The 18658-nt window shown below is 39.2% G+C and overlaps 1 protein-coding gene across 3 annotated transcripts in view; it reads right to left on the bottom strand.

Moving 5' to 3' along the window:
- JADE3 (jade family PHD finger 3) overlaps positions 1 to 18658 on the bottom strand; it is a 246578-nt gene that overhangs the window by 112621 nt on the left and 115299 nt on the right. For all 3 annotated transcript variants that reach the window (XM_023582698.2, XM_004472118.3, XM_004472117.4), the window contains exons 2-3: positions 12062 to 12118; positions 11217 to 11296 (exon numbers count right to left, since the gene is read on the bottom strand). In XM_023582698.2, the coding sequence (XP_023438466.2) occupies positions 11217 to 11296; positions 12062 to 12107 (126 nt within the window). In that variant the 5' untranslated portion in view covers positions 12108 to 12118. The remainder of the gene's footprint in view (positions 1 to 11216; positions 11297 to 12061; positions 12119 to 18658) is intronic.

Below are 18658 nucleotides of genomic sequence, written 5' to 3'. Positions count from 1 at the left end.
TGCTGTTTGACCTAAAGTAAGGGGGAAATGGAAAAGAGAAATGAGTTTATAGGGCTACGAGTTTCTAAAAAAGAGTCTGGAGGCTGGCAGAAGGATTGCCCTCATTCACAACTGAGCAGAGTCAGAGAGACAGATAAAGCAGATACAACCCCCAGATATCGGTTCCTTCGAGGGCTAAAGAGACCCATGGGAGTTATGGTCATGGCCGATGGGGTTAACTACCAGGTCAGATGGCCCCTTTTTGGAACTGGTGTTTATGTGTGATGAATCTGGACTCAGATGGGATCTTCCTTCATAAGACTTTCATGCTAAGGTCATGGAGGTGCAGTTAATGTTGGGGTTTAAGATATATTTAGCAGATTTGAATCTCTGGACTGACAATGTGATAGCCAGGTCCTGAGCCTCAACAGACTCCAGCACCTACAATATGATTTATTAGACTTATCACACTCAGCTAAGATGGAGTTGAAGAAGGACAACCACCACACCATGGAGCCTAGAGTGATTACAACTGAAAGTGGGAGGATTGCATCCAACATCCATGTGGAATCTGAGCCTCCTCTTGACATAGAGGTGCAATGGACACAACCAATCCAATGTCCACATAGAAGAGGTGGCATTGGATTGGGAAAAGTGGACATGGTGGCTGATGGGTATGGGGAAAGGCAGGAAGAGATGAGAGGTGGAGGCATCTTTGGGACATGGAGCTGCCCTGGATGGTGCTTCAGAGGCAATCACCAGACATTGTAAATCCTCACAGGGCCCACTGGATGGAATGGAGGAGAGTATGGGCCATGATGTGGACCATTGACTATGAGGTGCAGAGGTGACCAAAGATGTACTTACCAAATCCAATGGATGTGTCATGATGATGGGAACGAGTGTTGTTGGGGGGGGGGGGGGAGAGGTGGGATGGGGGGGTGGGGTTGAATGGGACCTCACATATATATTTTTAGTGTAATATTATTACAAAATCAATAAAAAAAAATAGAAAATAAGAAAAAAAGAAAAAAAAAAAAAAGGAAGAGAAGCTATCAAGCAAATATTTTAGCCTTTAATACTCATAAAGATTCTCTGAAGAGAAATACTAAGTTCTGTGTAACATGAAAACTGAGGCACAGAGTATGATCTAATAAAGCAATTAATTCTTAATGGGTCCAGTTTTGTTTAAACTGACAGCATTTCACAGAACATAGTAGTATATGATCATATAATCAAATGATGCCACTTAAATAAGGGTTCATTCCTTCTACTAGTTTGCAGGAACAACTCTGCAATTGCCTGTCGGTTTCACTTAGGGAAGATTTACAGTAAATAATATGTATGGGGAAGTGGACTTGGCCCAGTGGTTAGGACATCCATCTACCACATGGGAGGTCCGCAGTTCAAATCCTGGGCCTCCTTGACCTGTGTGGAGCTGGCCCATGCTCAGTGCTGATGTGCGCAAGGAATGCCCTGCCACGCAGGGGTGTCCCTCATGGAGGGGAGCCTCACGTGCAAGGAGTGCACTCCGTAAGGAGAGCTGCCCAGCACAAGATAAAGTACAGCCTGCCCAAGAATGGCACCACACACATGGAGAGCTGACAGAACAAGATGATGCAACAAAAAGAAACACAGATTCCTGTCACGCTGACAACAACAAAGTGGAGAAAAGAAGAACACGCAGCCAACAGACACAGAGATCAGACAACTGGGGCGGTGGCGGGGGAGGGGAGAGAAAAAGAAAATGTATGACCTGAGCAAAGTGGAGAAAGAAACCTACCTTAAACATGCTGGTGGTCAGGTGGTAACAAAATTACCTTCCTACTAAGAATCCTGGTCAATTAAAATTAATTGGGTGTACATTGGGAGAGAGCTAAGCTTATAGGAAACCAAAACAGATGCTTTATTAAATAATGCTTTTAACATGTTTTACACAGAGCTCAGTGTCCTGGGTGGCCAGTGGGAGGCACTGAATTATCATTTTGCTGGACACTTTGATCTTTGGGTATACATTAATATTTCTACAATTTACAAGAATGTCTTTAATGAGCCAGTGGTTAAGTGGTGGTGGCAATTCAATCTTGTGCTAAACTACTCTCTTCAGAAAAAGACAGTGCTGGGGATCTGGAAAGAATTACTAGAGGGATTTTTCAACCTCCTAAAACATTTCATTATTTTCCAAGTGATAAGCTAAGTGAGAATACAAGATATTAAAACTGTTGACACATTTAAAAAATCAACTGGTGGTATAGGCATTACAGGGGAGTGTACCAGCAAGGAAAATTCACACTTAGGTCTATACTTTTTACAAAATAAATCTATTGACTCAAAATCATGCTTTGGGCTTAATACCACATCATCTAATCACATAGCATATATGTATAATGTTCTATGTCTTCATACTTGCCATAACTGCTTATGAAAATTTGTTCTGTATAGTTTCCTAAGTAGCCTGGAAACATATTGTAGTGGGTTGAATGGTAGTCCCTCAAAAGATCCTAAGTCCCGGGACCTGTGCATGTTATGTTATTTGGAAAAATAGTCTTCACAGATGTAATTAAGCTAAAGATCTTGAGATGAAAAGATCATCCAAGATTATATGGGTAGCTCCTAAATTCAATGATGATGTCTTTTTAAGAGAAAGAAAGAGGGAAATTTGAGAAGGACAGAAGTTACTACAGAGGCAGAGACTGGAGTGGTGGGGCTTCAAGTGAGAGTATGTCAACAGACACCAGAAGCTGGAAGAGGTAAAGAATGGAATCTCTCCTAGAACCTCTAGAGGGAGCACAGCCCTGACATCTTGATTTTGGACTTCTGCCCCCCAGAAATGTGAAAGAATAAATTTCTGTTTTTTTTAAAGCCACCTAGTTCCTAGGCAGTCCTAGGAAACTAACATATATTTACCAAACAGTTGACTAACTAGAAGACTCTAGACAAAGAGATATAAAAGCAGAGGCTAGTAAAATCTGGCCCTTGGCATGGCCTCAAAAATACCAAACCTCCTGGGAGCAGGCACTCTGTAAAGCCTGAAAAACCTCAGACTGCAAGAACACTGAAAACTCACATCTAACACATCTATCTTTCTTAGGCAAATAAAACCAAAATCCAATTACTATTATAATTTCCCTTTCCACTTTAGAGAAAGAGGGAAGACTTATAAGTCTGAATTCAAATTTACAAGCTAGCTAGCTTAAACAGCATCAGATCCAAATTTTTTGGATAAGCATTTTTACTCAAGAAGGAGTACAAGAGTCTGCCTTATCTTTTCACAGAAGTCAAACAACTCAAGCATGAGGCAGAAAGTAAAATAATGGAGAGGGGATGGGAATGTAAGTTTCTGTAAAGTGATGCGAACATATTCATAAAGTGATGTAAAATGTATTTAACCTAACTTGTCTCATGAATCTGTTCCTGATTTTAAAAATGCTTTTTAGGTTTCTTAATTGGGGCAAACAAAATGGTTACAGTGTATCCTGGTTAGGAATGTGAGTTTTACTCATATATACAAACATATTTGCATATATTTTCATAAGAAGACAATAAACCAAAACTGTTTTTTTAAAGTTAATTCTGTGGTTGTGGTTTGGGAGGAGAAAATGGAAGGGAGAGGGATAAAAGCTGGCTCTCTCTGAATGTATTTTGTTCTATAGATTTGATGTTTGAACCAGGCAAATGTTTTATATAGTTAAAATGAAATTTAAAAAATTTAAAGACAGGAATATGGGTTGAGGGATATACTACCTGTGGGTGATTCTATTCGTTTAACCACTTGGTAACTTTAGACAACTAATCTAAATTTCCGTGTATCAGTTTCCTTATCCATAAAATGAGAATAGTAACACCAACCTAATAGGGGCTGGTTTTAGGATTAAATAGGTGAACTTATGTGTAGGGCTTGACACAGTATTGGGAACTCAGTAATTGATAAATTATCACTATGTGCAGTTATTTCATTATCATTATCATAGTCTCAGTTTTTCTCCTAAAAACAGAATTACATAGCTGAGCTAGTCTATCTAGTCCATAAAGTAATTGTTGATGGGTTAAAGGAGATATGAGTTCAGAGCTGAACAAGAATGTACATGGTATGGCTACGAGTTTCTAAAAAAGAGTCTGGAGGCTGGCAGAAGGTTTGCCCTCATGCACAACTGAGCAGAGTCAGAGAGACAGATAAAGCAGATACAACCCCCAGATATTGGTTCCTTTGAGGGCTAAAGAGACCCATGGGAGTTATGGTCATGGCTGATGGGGTTAACTACCAGGGCAGATGGCCCCTCTTTGGAAATGGTGTTTATGTGTGATGAATCTGGACTCAGATGGGATCTCCCTTCATAAGACTTTCATGCTAATGTGCTGGAGGTGCAGTTAATGTTGGGGTTTAAGATATATTTAGGGGATTTGAATCTCTGGACTGACAATGTGATAGCCAGATCCTGAGCCTCAACAGACTCCAGCACCTACAATCTGATTTATTGGACTTACCACACTCAGCTAAGATGGAGGTGAAGAAGGACAACCACCACACCATGGAGCCTAGAGTGATTACAACTGAAAATGGGAGGATTGCATCCAGCATCCAGGTGGAATCTGAGCCTCCTCTTGACATAAAGGTGCAATGGACACAACCAATCCAGTGTCCACATAGAAGAGGTGGCATTGGATTGGGAAAAGTGGACATAATGGACAAAGGGTATGGGGAAAGGCAGGAAGAGATGAGAGGTGGAGGCATCTTCGGGACATGGAGCTACCCTGGATGGTGCTTCAGAGGTAATCACCGGACATTGTAAATCCTCACAGGGCCTACATGATGGAATAGAGGAGAGTATGGGCCATGATGTGAACCAATGTATATGAGGTGCAGAGGTGCCCAAAGATGTACTTAACCAAATCCAATGGATGTGTCATGATGATGGGAACGAGTGTTGTTGGGGGGGGGGAGAGGGGGGGTGGGGGGGTGGGGTTGAATGGGACCTCACATATATATTTTTAAGGTAATATTATTACAAAGTCAATAAAAAATAAAAAAATTAAAAAAAAAAAAAAAAAAAAAAAAAAAAAAAAAAAGAATGTACATGGTTTGCCTCTCAAAGATGGGATTCCCAAGCAAAAGCCTCGCCAAGAACTTTAACCAACATTTTAGAGGCCTCAAGGCAATGCAAAAACTTTGCAAAAGAAAATAGGGCATTTGTTGGTAAATTAAAGATTATGAATGAGGGCTCTGGATGCTGACATTGACATTACCTTCTAGGTAATGACACTGAGAAGTTTTACAAGTTCTTAATTGTGTGCTTATTTTTATATACACTGGTGGTTTCCCCCAAAGTTCCTGAAACAAAAAGGCTTTGTACTTACCAGATAACTGCTCATTTATGGTCAAAGAGGGGATTCACAGGTTAACATACAGCCCAGATGCTATGCCAAGTCCAATAGTGCGTGTACATCTTGGCCTCTCAGATGCTTGCAGAAACAAAGGAGGCCTCACTATGAATTCAATTAAAACATCAATGCCTAACCTGCCAGAGCCACAAAATGAAAACGCCCTTCATGGACAGCTCTCACCCCTGTTGAGTCAGTCATTCTAGCTTTTACGTATTCTGGGCTGCTCTCATTAATATCTTTCAGTGAACAATTTCTTAAAGCACAGCTAGTCTGAACATTTGTGTGACATTTTTCAGAGGAAAAGCCAAAGCATTCACTTCCTGTATGACACAAAGGGAAACACTGTCTAGTCCATGTGAATGAAACAGAGATACTGACCAATTTCAAGCTGCATTTATTTAAATCTGAAAATACACATAACTGATCACAAACAGATATATAAAAGCACAAAAGAGCTATAAACATGGTAACTATATTTCATCAAAAATAATTAATTGAGATTTTCTTAGACTTATAGAATCTTAAAGCAAGAAAAAGTTTTCAGGTTATCCAGAAGTATCAACCACTTAAAGCAAAGAAAATCTGAAAGGAATACAGTGTCTAAGACCCTTAAAGACTGTTCCTATTTTATAAGAAAGGTACCCAGTATTGTCAAGACATTGTGTGCCAGAGTGATTTTTCCAATGAATCAAAGCTTATTCAATTTCAGAGTTTAAAACTTTAAAAAATCATGTAAATATTTTTCAATTAGTTGAACATGATTATCAGATTTCTTATAAAGAATACACAGAACATTTCTTGATGGCTGTGGCTGACACCAATTGAAACATATAAAGCAATGCACTTTTGAGTTGCTTGGGTAGGTTGAATTATCCCTCCCTACATTAAACTGCCCATATTGTTACGTAATATGAATTCCTGTGACTGTTCATGCTCTCCTTCATACCTTCCCTGAAGAAACATTTATATAGCAGCTCTTACAGTCAGGGCACTATTCTGGACTGATCAAAATCATGAGATGAAGTCCTCTGTCTTCAAGAAACTTACATTCTTGGGATGAATATAACCACAGAACAAGGTAGAATGAAGCATATATTAAACACAGGTGTATGCATCCTGATAATGGAAGAGGGGGAGCAATTGGATCTGACTTGGAGATCTGGGCAATTTTCATACAAGAGACGATATTTGAGGTTTGCTTTCCAAATTTCTGTCCCTTTCCTCAGTGTCCCTTTTTATGCAGTAATTATGAATTTATAATTTCTGGCTTTTTATCTGCTATGAGACAGAAAACCAAGTTATCAAGCTTGTCAGAAATACAGATAAAGTGATGTCAAAAGGCTCTATTTCAGGGCATGCAGTGGTCTCCACTAAGTTAAAACATAAGAGCTTTCACTCCAGTGCTCTGAAAGACTTGGACTTAATAAATGAGACTCCAGGCTTACAAAGGATATGCAGTCAATCCTTTAAGATAAGTTCATATGTTTTATAGCCAGTCAGACTAATATTAAGGGAAAATATCCTAGCTTTTGGGAAAGAATGGAAGACTTTTTAATATTCACATTCAAATTGGTCATCTAGTACTACGTGCTTTTGATGGATGTAGGATGACTGAATACCTGAAAGTAACTTGTTTCTCTCCCTGTTGCTAGAATACAAAGAAAAGAATTGTATGTAAATCAGAAGGTAATGAGTGAAACTGCAGCACAGGGAGTCGGATTTGAGTTATTTTAGACTGGCCTTGGCTCCTTACCTCTGGACATAATAATTGTGAATTTGCCTAACTCTTACATTTTACTTTTCTTTATGCCAACTCTGGTTATCCATAAAGGCCCTGTCTTGAGGTTGAACAAATTGGCGACCCAGATGGGACAAAATAAATAAATAAAAATAGTAACCAGAGAATGCTTCCAAGGTGAACTGTGGAAGTGGTTGTCCCATAGTGTCAGCAGGAAGTAGTTACAGAAGATCTGCGCTTGGTCCCTTTCCCCTGTAAAACTGTGTAGTAAAAACTTACCCTTGCTCTAAAAGAGGTCTGGCCTTTGTCCTCAGCTTCTGGAAGATAATCTCTTAAGCTAAGCATGTAGAATGCTTGCCTAGGAGCCTTGGATTAAGTCATAGTCAAACAATATGATTTATGGTAGGGGTTTTGGGTCATGTTCAGAGGGACTGGAGACTGAGATCAGCCATGTGGGCAATCAAGCATGCCTACGTAATGGAGACCCAATAAAAACTCTTAACACCGAGGCTTGGGTGCGCTTCCCTAGTTGGCAATACTCCATGTGTACTGTTACACATTCCACCGAGGGTTCCTTATTTTCCTTGCTGCCTGGGTTCCCAGCCCCTGTTCAATTCCAGGCATTTGCTTTATTATCAAATTTTGTTCCCAACCACTATGGAAACCTTGATTATAACTGCTCATGAGAAAACACTGGTGCTGTCTCATATTTCTTAACTGCCAAAGTTTCCACAAATATTCACCAAACAACTATCGTACCCAACATAATATGTCAAGAGCATACTGCCTAAAAACGTGGGATTCGGGGCCAATCAAAATTTTAACTTCAGCTCTGCTATTATTTGTGTGATTTTGAAAAAATAACAACTCCTCTGAGCCTCAGAATCATCACCTACAAAAAGAACAGTACCTACTTCATGGTGCTATTGGGGGAATGAAATGAGAACATATTATTTTCCCAATATGCTAGATCATAAAAATCACCTGAGTCAATTTTTAAGAACAAGATCCCAGGCACATTCCTTAGAAACACTAATTCATTAAGCATGGGGTGGGCCTGCAATATGTATTTTTAACAAGCATCCAAGGAGATTCTCGTAATTGCTTAAGTTTGGGAAACAATAACATTAATATAAAGCTAGCACATCAAATTTCAATAAGCGGTAGCTATGAGAGGTAGGTGTGATAATATTCATTTTATGAGGACAATCCAATTATTTCAGAGAGATGAAACAAGCCAGCAAAGCAGAACACAGACTCAAGCTCTTCTAATGCTAAGGCTAGTTTTGTTCTATATTATCATCAGGTTTTCCCTTTTATAATAGGAAGTGAAACATAAATGAAAAGATTTGTTTCTAAGCAGCTCACGTACTCTATCACTTGCAACAAAAGACCACTATTCCCACTGTCCCAATGACTTGAAAGAAACAGGCCTAAACACCCAAAGCTGGTTTATGTACTAGGACCAGCTAAACTCCTAGTGACCTCTAATTGTTCTGTAACCAAGACCTCCTCTGGATTTACAGGAAATTTCTTCCATTCCTGTTTATGTGCATTTTTTTTTGCTTCTCGTTATTTATTTCTTTTTTCTTCTTCTTCTTTTAAATGTTACATTCAAAAAATGAGGTCCCCATATACCCCCCACCCCCCCACCCCCCTCCTCCCCCATCAACAACCTCTTCCATCATTGTGGCACATCCACTGCACCCGATGAATACATTCTGGAGAACTGCTGCAGCACATGGACAGTGGTCCACATTGTAGTCCACATTCCCTCAGTCCACCCAGTGGGCCACGACAGGACACACAACATCCAGCATGCATCCCTACAGCACCACCCAAGACAACTCCAAATCCTGAAAATCTGCATGACACAGGCACATATAAATATACTCTGATATTCTACTGTGCCCAGAAAGATCCTTGCAAAATATGGGAATGAAAAGTGAACTCTGAATTGGCTGAAGTGATGACAGCACAACTGTGATGAAAATGAGAGCTGCTGAGTGTATACACTTTGAGTAGATTGTACAAAGCATGGAACTATACAATACAGGAAATCCTGTGGTGGAAGATGGACTGTAGTTAACAGAACAAATATGAGAGCATTTTCCCTCATGAACTGTAACAAATATATAATACTAATTCAAGGTGTTAATCAGGTGGATTGGAAGAAAAATACACCAAATGTAAGATATGGGCTATAGTTAGTAGTAATATTTTGACAATGATTTCTCATAGTTCATAAAAAACGTTTCACAAAAATGCAAGATGGTGGTGGTGGGGTAATGTATGGGAGCCCTGTATGATGATATACATGTTTGTTTTGTAAGTTCACAACTTTTACTATACACTTACTGTTTATATGTTTGTGTATGAATGATATACTTCCATAAAATTTTATTAAAAATCAATAAAGAAAAGGAAACTAAAAAACGTGACTTTTGAGAAAGGGAAAGAGAAATGCTCTTTGGAGGACACACTCTAACCCCCCCAATGAGTCGTACCCTTGCATAATCCCTTCCCCTTAAGGGCAGGTGGAACCTGTGACTTGCTTCTGAACAGTAGACTACAGCAAATATGATGGGACACCATTCTCTTCACTAGGTTTTGTTATATGGCAAATATGATGGGATGTCACTCCCATGATTATGTTATGTTATGTAAGACTGTCCTAGCATATTGGAACAAAAGACTCCCTTTCTTGGCTCTGAAAATGTAAGCTGCCGTGTTGTGAGAGGACTTATGGAGAAGGCCATGTGGCAAGGAACTGCAAGTGGCTTCTAGTAACTGAAAGTGGTTCCCAGTCAACATTCAACAAGAAAACAGGGACCCCAGTCCTATAGCCACAAGGAGATGAATTCTGCCAACAACCTGAAAGAGCTTAGAAGCAAATTATTCCCTAGTCAACACAACCAATCCAATGTCCACAGAGAAAATGTGGCATTGCTGTGGGAAGGGTGGCCATAGTGGCTGCTAGGTGCGGGAAATGGGAGGAAGAGATGAGATGGGGAGGCGTTTTCGGGACTTGGAGTTGTCCTGGGTGGTACTTCATGGACAATTACGGGACATTGTAGATCCCCCCAGGGCCCACTGGATGGAACGTGGAAGAATGTGGGCTATGATGTGGACCATTAACTATGAGGCGCAGCGATGCCCAGAGATGTACTTACCAAATGCAATGGATGTGTCATGATGATGGGAGAGAGTGTTGCTGTGGGGGGAGTGGGGGGTGGGGGCGGTGGGGTTGAATGGGACTTCATATTTTTTAATGTAATATTTTTTAAAAAATGAATAAAAAAAAATTATTCCCTAGTCAAGTCTCCAGAAAAGAACACTAGCCCAGCTAGTACCCTGATTGTAGTCTTGTAAGACCATGAACAGAAGACCCAGCCACATGCCCAGATTCCTGACCCACAGAAACAGTAAGATAATAAACAGATGCTATTTTAAGTTGCTAATTTTATAATTTGTTATACAGCAAGGACTCAGTAGAAGTGAAGATACAAAAGGTTCCTTATAGTTTAATCATCACAGAGGAAAATACGTAGGATCCACTAAACCATTGCCAAGTCCAAGTGAAACCCTGGCATTTTACTACTCTTGGGGCAGAAGATGACTGACCTCACAAGGAGTGATCCATTCTTCTCGAGCCAACAGTGCTCCAAAGCCTGTGAGGACCCATTACAGCCCCACAGCCCAAATCTACAACCTAGTTCTTCCTTTCTCCATCTACAACCTCTCACCTATCCCTTCCTGCATTGCCTCCTACCTGCTGACTTAACTCTTTCCATCACAGGCCAGGAGATCTCTGGGTCCTTCTCAATTATCCAAGTGTATCTCTCTTTGACTTCTGGGCTAGGGAAGGCCTTATATTCTAAAGCCAGGCACTTACATGTCATCACCAAAATAAAATCACAATGTGAAGATTACTGTTCTCCTAAAGGGGAAAGAAAATGTAATCTTTCTTAAAGAGCAAACAAGTTATCAGAAAACTAGCTTATCTATTGGTACATACTTTACTCTTCACATCTTCAGGACTAGGTATTATAGGTATGTAGGTAGGAGGCAGGTAGCTGTATTTTTTTAAGTCTAAAAATTGGATATCTGATCTCACCTCAGCAGGTTTCTTGTGTTCATTTGGAATTTTTGACTTGCTCCTATACATTGAGCCAGAAGTAAAGGAAGTAGAAGGACCTGAAAAAGATATTTAGAAAATTCTGAGACTTATTACCCACTAATGTCATATAACCAAATGTCACCCAAGAGAATATGGAAGATATGACGGAGAAGACCACAGAGATCTTATACTACTGAAGAAAAGTTAAAATTGCATCCTAGAGCCTTATAATGGAGTTTAATGACATTTATAGGTGACCTTTCAGTGTGTAAAAACTTCAACAATGCTAAGGCTAAGGAAATCCAACTTGGTGTAACCACACTTCATAACATTTTGGAGTAACACAATTCATGTTTCACTTAGAGAAAAAGTGTCTGCAAAAACAACTAGAAAAACTGAAAATGTGGTGTAGGTAACCTGTGCAGCATTCAGCATTTCCAAAAGGCCAATGTTAATAAGGTTGTTGCCTGTTACAAATGACTCATCCACACTCAAATATTTAGTGCCTAAACTACAATTAGAACCACGGCCTACAATTCACATTTTCATACTTCCTTCCTAGAAAAGCATTGTTAAATCATTATTGGATTTGGCTTTTGCTCTTTGGTAATGAAAAGTAAAAACAAAATGTTATATGCCACATAAAAACCAAATCTTCCACCTAATTTCTCTAACTCTAGTGAAATTAAAATGAGCAAGAGAAATGGTACCTCAAGCTTTCCTTCCCAGAAACATTTTTTAACCACTGAAGAAAGCATGGAACAGTTGTCCTCAAGTCGAAGAAGGAAACCACAAGGGGTACAGATACAGAAATTACCCAGCTGCTGGCCGGGTCTACTTACTTTCGTCTGAACTGTCACTGCTGCTGAGAGGCCTATGGCGTTTCATCCTGGAGCATCCTGGAAAAGAGAACAACACTGAATAAAACATGGCTAACATTCACTCATTCCAAAGTGCTGTCAACACTGTCCCGCAGATTCCAAGAAGTAGTAGCAGGCAAATAACACAAATCAAATGACCTAGAGTAATGGGAGAAAACTACTACCAAATCCTCCAATACAAAGTGTGTCAACACTGTGCATGACCACACATTAGCCTCAGGTCCAAGGTTCAGAGGATGAATGGTACAGCATTGGTTGGAGCCGCAGATGTGGCCACACAGCTACTGTTCACCTAAACAAAAGAGAGCAGCCATGTGGCCATCACCAACTTCCCCAATAAGGGAGAAAAAAAAGGAAGGAAAAAGTTGTGAAGGCAGAGCTACCAAGGGGCAAGGTTGAAAGGCATGAGACATGGTTGACAAAAGGAAGAACAAGTGAGGCACATCCTACTTTTAAAAGCACAACCACATTGCTTTTCTGCCTGCTCTTTCTCTCTTGCTCTCTCTGTCCACATTGCCCAAGCCAACTAGCTGAATCTAAAATTGTAATTCTCTCTCTCTCTCTCTACACACACACACACACACACACACACACTACTGCAAGGAATATTAAAGAAAGCTCCTAAATTACAAAGAGTGAATAATGTTTTCGACTAAATCTTCTAAAGGTACAAGTGCCCTTCCGACTGTGGCCAATGAGAGCCAAAAAGGGGCACCACCCTCATGGAAATACATCAGCATTAGAGCTTAGGAAAAAAAGAAAGACAAAGTTAAACACTTCAAAGGAAGTGCTGAAAATGTAAACTAGAAAAGACAACCACATTTTATCTCATATTCTTTCATGTGCTGCAGCATACTGCTGTGATTTCATGAGGAATTAAGTGTCAGGGCTACTGCCTTCAAGACACCTACAATCTACTGAGAATCTACAAATCCAAGTAAGTACAAGGTCCCTCTGTGCAAATATAAGTAACAGCAATAAAAATGTACATTAAAGGGGAATGTAATAAAGGAGAAATTTCGGGGAAGACAGTGGAGAAGGGAGCTCCAGGAATAAGTCTTTCCATCAAAACAAATATTGAAAGAGCAAGAAATATCTGAAACAGCTATTTTGAAACTCCAGAGGCCTGATGAACTGTACAGCATCCATGGAAGAGTGGGAAGAGGCTGATGAATTATGGTGAGTAGTGTAAATTGTTCTCTCTGCACAGCAAGTACTGGTGCCCATGCCCCACTCTCACTGCAGGCTGCCTCAGGATCCAGTCCCTGGCTAAGTGCTGATGACAAAATGGGGTGTAAAAATCCTCTTTCCTAGGAACAGGGGTTGGCATGGCCGATCACTGATTACAGGTTTTTATTAGAGACTTTTCATCAGATCGCTGGGGGTCCAGGGCTGAGGGCAGCCATTATTCAAGCAAGGATTCCAAGAAGACTTAACTCTAATTCTGCACAAACTCTTCCAAAAAATTGAAGAGTAGTGAACACCCCCTAATTCATTCTACAAGGCCAACATCACACTCATACCAAAGCCAGGTAAAGATACCACATGAAAATAAAACATCAGACCAATATATATTATGAATATAGATGCAAAAACCTGCAACAAAATACTAGCAAATGAAATTCAACAGCAAAGTAAAAGAACTATATACCATGAACAAGTGGGATTTATCTCTGATATGCAAGGTTGATTCAACATAAGAAAATCAATTAATACGCCACATTAACAGAATGAAGTAAAAACAAAACCACATGATCATCTCAATCGATGCAGAAAAGGCATTTGGCAAAATACAGCATCCTTTCTTGATAAAAACACTTAGAACCCTAGGAATAGAATGAAACATTTTAAGATGATAAAGGGCATTTATAAAAAACCTACAGCTAACATCCTACTTAATGGTGAAAGACTATATTGTTCCTCCTATAAGATCAGGAACAAGACAAGGATGCCACTGCCACGACTGTTATTCAACATTCTACTCAAAGTTCTTGCCAGAGCAATAGGAAACAAAAAGAAGTAAACGGCATCCAAATTGAAAAGGAAGAAGTAAATCTTTCCCTATTTGTAGATGACATGATTCTATACACAGAAAATGCTGACAAATTCACAACAGAGCTCTTAGAGCTAATAAATGAATTCAGCAAAGTGGCAGGGTATAAGATCAACAACCCCAAATCAGTAAGGTTTTTATATATAAGCAATGAACAATCGGAAGAAAAAATTAAGAAAAAAATTCCATGCATAGTAGCAAGTGAAAGTGTCAAATATTCAGGAATAAATCTAACCAAGGATATAAAGGACTTGTAGACAGAAAACTTTGAAACACTGCCAAAAGAAATGAAAGAAGACGTAAATAAGTAGAAGAATATTCCCTGTTCATAGATTGGAGGACTAAATCTCATTAAGATGTCAATATAACCAAAAGCAATTTATAGATTCAATGTAATTCCAATCAAAATTCCAACAACCTTCTTTGCAGAAATGGAAAAGCCAATAATCAAGTTTATATATAAGGGTAAGGGCTTTGAATAGCAAAAACCATCTTGAAAAAGAATGAAGTTGGAGGACTCACACTTCGTAATCTTAAAACTTATAAAAAGGACTCTACTCTCCCAGAAAAATAGCTAAAGGTCAGGAAGAAACAGCCTGGAAAAAATGTTCTAAGGTTTAAGACACCAGGGGAAGGCTGGACACTGCCCAGAAGAGAGGGGGCAAAGGAAAAAAATCTCAATGTTAAGACTGTGAGTGGAAGCTGCAGGGGTGCGCCCTTACTCTGCCCTACAACAGAAAATTTTGAATTCTCTGGCCTCAGGCAGGTGGCTACAGACAAAGGGGGCCATAGGAATCCACCTCCCCAGAAAAGGGGGGAGAGAGAGATGCAGCCTACAGCTGATTCAGCTTTTGACCCACAAATTTGGTCTGCCATGTCCCACGAGCACTTCTAGGCCTGGTAGGGCCATACCATTGTTAGCCACCATGGGAGCCAACACCAGATTAAAGAAATCCGACCCTCTCAATCATCCTTCCTACTGACTGGGATGGTTGTTGAGGACAGAAAGGAGAGTGAAATTATTTCCTACCCAGGGGGAAAAGGGAAGCGGCTTCCAGCAAAGGTTGGAGAACTGCTCTGAGAAAGTCTGAACTGCCAGGTTCTTAGCCTTCAGGCAGTATCCTGTCACATTGATCCAGTCCATGTTGCAGCAAACACAGTCAATCAGGCTTTGATATAGATCCTCATCTATATAGTCATATAATATTCGATAAAGCCACCAAACCCTCTCAACAGGCTTTGAACTGAGTGGGTTGCTGAAGAGCACCATCTGCTGGCCGACAAAGGAAGTACATGTTAGGAAATTAAAAGTAAATAAACGAGAGACTTTCCTAGCCTTTCTAGCCTCCCTCCCCAAGCCCTTAGAAGTAGGTCTACAACCCACTACTGGGTCCAGGGCCTAGATTTGAGCAACTAACAGGGACAATCCTGAAGACCTAGAACAGGTTGAACCAAGAATCAAAGGATGAAAAAAAAAATCTAAGAAAGGCAGTAACATAGCCTCTTGCCACTAAATCCCTACAAAAGAGAAGCTGAGCACAGAGTTAACTCACCATCATAATTAGATGCCTAGACATGAGCTCACATTAAAAAAGAAGAGCCCAGAGACAAAATCACACACTTGGAAGAACTAGAAAAAGAACAACAGATTAAATCCAAAGCAAGCAGAAAGAAAGTAAGAGCAAAGATTAGAATAGAAATAGAGAAAAAATAAAACAATAGAATTAGCAAAACCAAAAGTTGGTTCTTTGAAAAGATCAATAAAATTGATAAACCTTTAGCTAGACTGACAAAGAAAAAAAGAGGATGCAAATAATTAAAATAAAAAAATGAAAGGGGGACATTACAACCAACCCCACAGAAATATAAAGGATCATAGAAAGACAGATACTATGAACAATTATATATCAACAAATTAGACAACCCAGATGAAATGGACAAGTTCCTAGAAACACACAGACAACCTATACTGACTGCAGAAGAAACAGAAGATCTCAACAAACCAATTACAAATAAAGAGATTGAATCAGTCACCAAAAACATCTCAATAAAGAAAAGTCCAGGACTAAATGGTTTCACAGGTGTATTTTATCAAGTTTTCCAAGAACAATACCAATCCTGTTCAAAAACTGAACAGGAGGTACACTACTTAACTCATTCTATGAGGCCACATCCCCCTAATACCAAAGCCATATAAAGATAAGCAAGAAAACTAGAGACCAATTTCTCCTTATGAATATAGATGCAAAAATCCTAAGCAAAACACTAGCAAATCATATCCAACAGCATATTAAAATAATTACTCACTACAATGAAATGGGATTTATCCTAGGTATGCAAGAGTGATTCAACATATGAAAAATTGGAATATAGACTATAAGACTGATATCAATGTTAAATTTCTTGAAGGCATAGTTATATAAGTGAATGACTTTGTTTTTACAAAATGTACATGGTAGAATTAAGTGTTCAAGAAGCAATGATGCATACAAGCTATACTCAAATGTTCAGAAAATGGACAGAGAGATAGATATCCATCTATCTCTAACAAGTAGAATCATATAGCAAAATATTAAAATTGGTGGATCTGAGTATCTGGGGGAAGGTAGGGGTATGTTGGTGTTTTCTGTATGGGGTTTGTATCATTTTTTAACTATCCTGTAAGTTTGGAAGTATTTATAAAGTAAAAAATTAAAACCTGAGACGTGGATAAAAAAACAAACAAGTAAACATGCAACTACTATACGATCCAGTCACTGTACTGTATTCCTGGGAATATATCCCGGGGATATAAAAATTTATGCTCACACAAAAAGCTGTACATGAATGTTTTTTTTTTTAAATTTTTTTATTTTTTATTGACTTTGTAATAATATTACATTAAAAATATATATGTGAGGTCCCATTCAACCCCACCCCCCCACCCCCCCTCTCCCCCCCCCCCAACAACACTCGTTCCCATCATCATGACACATCCATTGGATTTGGTAAGTACATCTTTGGGCACCTCTGCACCTCATATACATTGGTTCACATCATGGCCCATACTCTCCTCTATTCCATCAAGTGGGCCCTGTGAGGATTTACAATGTCCGGTGATTACCTCTGAAGCACCATCCAGGGCAGCTCCATGTCCCGAAGACGCCTCCACCTCTCATCTCTTCCTGCCTTTCCCCATACCCTTTGTCCATTATGTCCACTTTTCCCAATCCAATGCCACCTCTTCTATGTGGACATTGGATTGGTTGTGTCCATTGCACCTCTATGTCAAGAGGAGGCTCAGATTCCACATGGATGCTGGATGCAATCCTCCCATTTTCAGTTGTAATCACTCTAGGCTCCATGGTGTGGTGGTTGTCCTTCTTCAACTCCATCTTAGCTGAGTGTACATGAATGTTTATTGCAACTTTATTCATCATAGCTTCAAACTAAACAACCTAGATGTTCTTCAATAGGTGTATGGTTAAACAATCTGTGGTACATCCAGACTATGGAATACTATGTAGAAATAGAGAGGAACAAGGTGTCGATACATGTCACAGCATGTGAAACAAATGTAAAACAAGTTTTTAAAAATGCTTAGCAAAACATTATGCTCAGTGAAAGAAGCCATCATATAACTGGCTGCTGTTTAATTCCATATTAATGAAATGTCCAGAAAAAGGCAAATCTATAAAGACAAAAAGTAGATTAGTTATTGCCTAGCGTTAGAGGTGGGAATAGGGATTGAATGCAAATGGGCACAAGGCTTCTTTCTGGAGTGATGGAAATGCTCTAGAATTGGATTGTGGTGATGGTTGCACAAGTGTGTAAATATACTACAAAACATTAAATTATATATTTAAAATGGGTGAATTTTATGGTATGTAAATTAGACCTCAAAAAAGCTTTAAAAAGACACCTTAAATTATTAACATTTTACCAATGAGAAATTTTTAGGGAGAGCCAAGAGTAGCAATAGAAAAATTATGTTTCTACTGAATGTACCTACATATTTATGACTCATAATGGGATCAAAGCCATGGGTAGCGTAGAATGCTTTTATTCTCTAAATTCTAATGGAGTAAGACAACTAAGCATGGACCCTCTCTCCTCATCTCCTTGAGAGTTTCAGGAGACCTAACACTTCTTGTAAGATAGATACTCCTCTCACCTGAAGTTCTGGGATTATGAACTTTAAATAAAACAGTTCTCCATTTTCTACCATATTTTGTTCTTTAGTGAAAGAGTTACCAAACTCTTCATGACTTTGGGGAAAAACAGATTTTTAGGAATCTGCAAAATTTTGTGTTCTTTACTACAAAACAACCATTTAAAAATTACAGATGGAAACAAAAATCTTATATCATCAGTAAAATTGCCTAGCAAACAGATTATCTAATACCAGTAACACCAGTCCTAGAGAAGAACTCCCCACTGACTCCCCACTGATTTTTAGAAATTTCTGGGCCTGTCTATTAAAGTTCACTGATCTATTTCTGTGCGAGCACTGCTGTTCAACTTAC

This window comes from Dasypus novemcinctus, chromosome X, assembly GCF_030445035.2.
Source record: "Dasypus novemcinctus isolate mDasNov1 chromosome X, mDasNov1.1.hap2, whole genome shotgun sequence".
Classification (NCBI taxonomy): domain Eukaryota; kingdom Metazoa; phylum Chordata; class Mammalia; order Cingulata; family Dasypodidae; genus Dasypus; species Dasypus novemcinctus.
The sequence above is the reverse complement of the archived record's forward strand: the minus strand, read 5'-3'. Positions and strand labels throughout refer to the sequence as shown.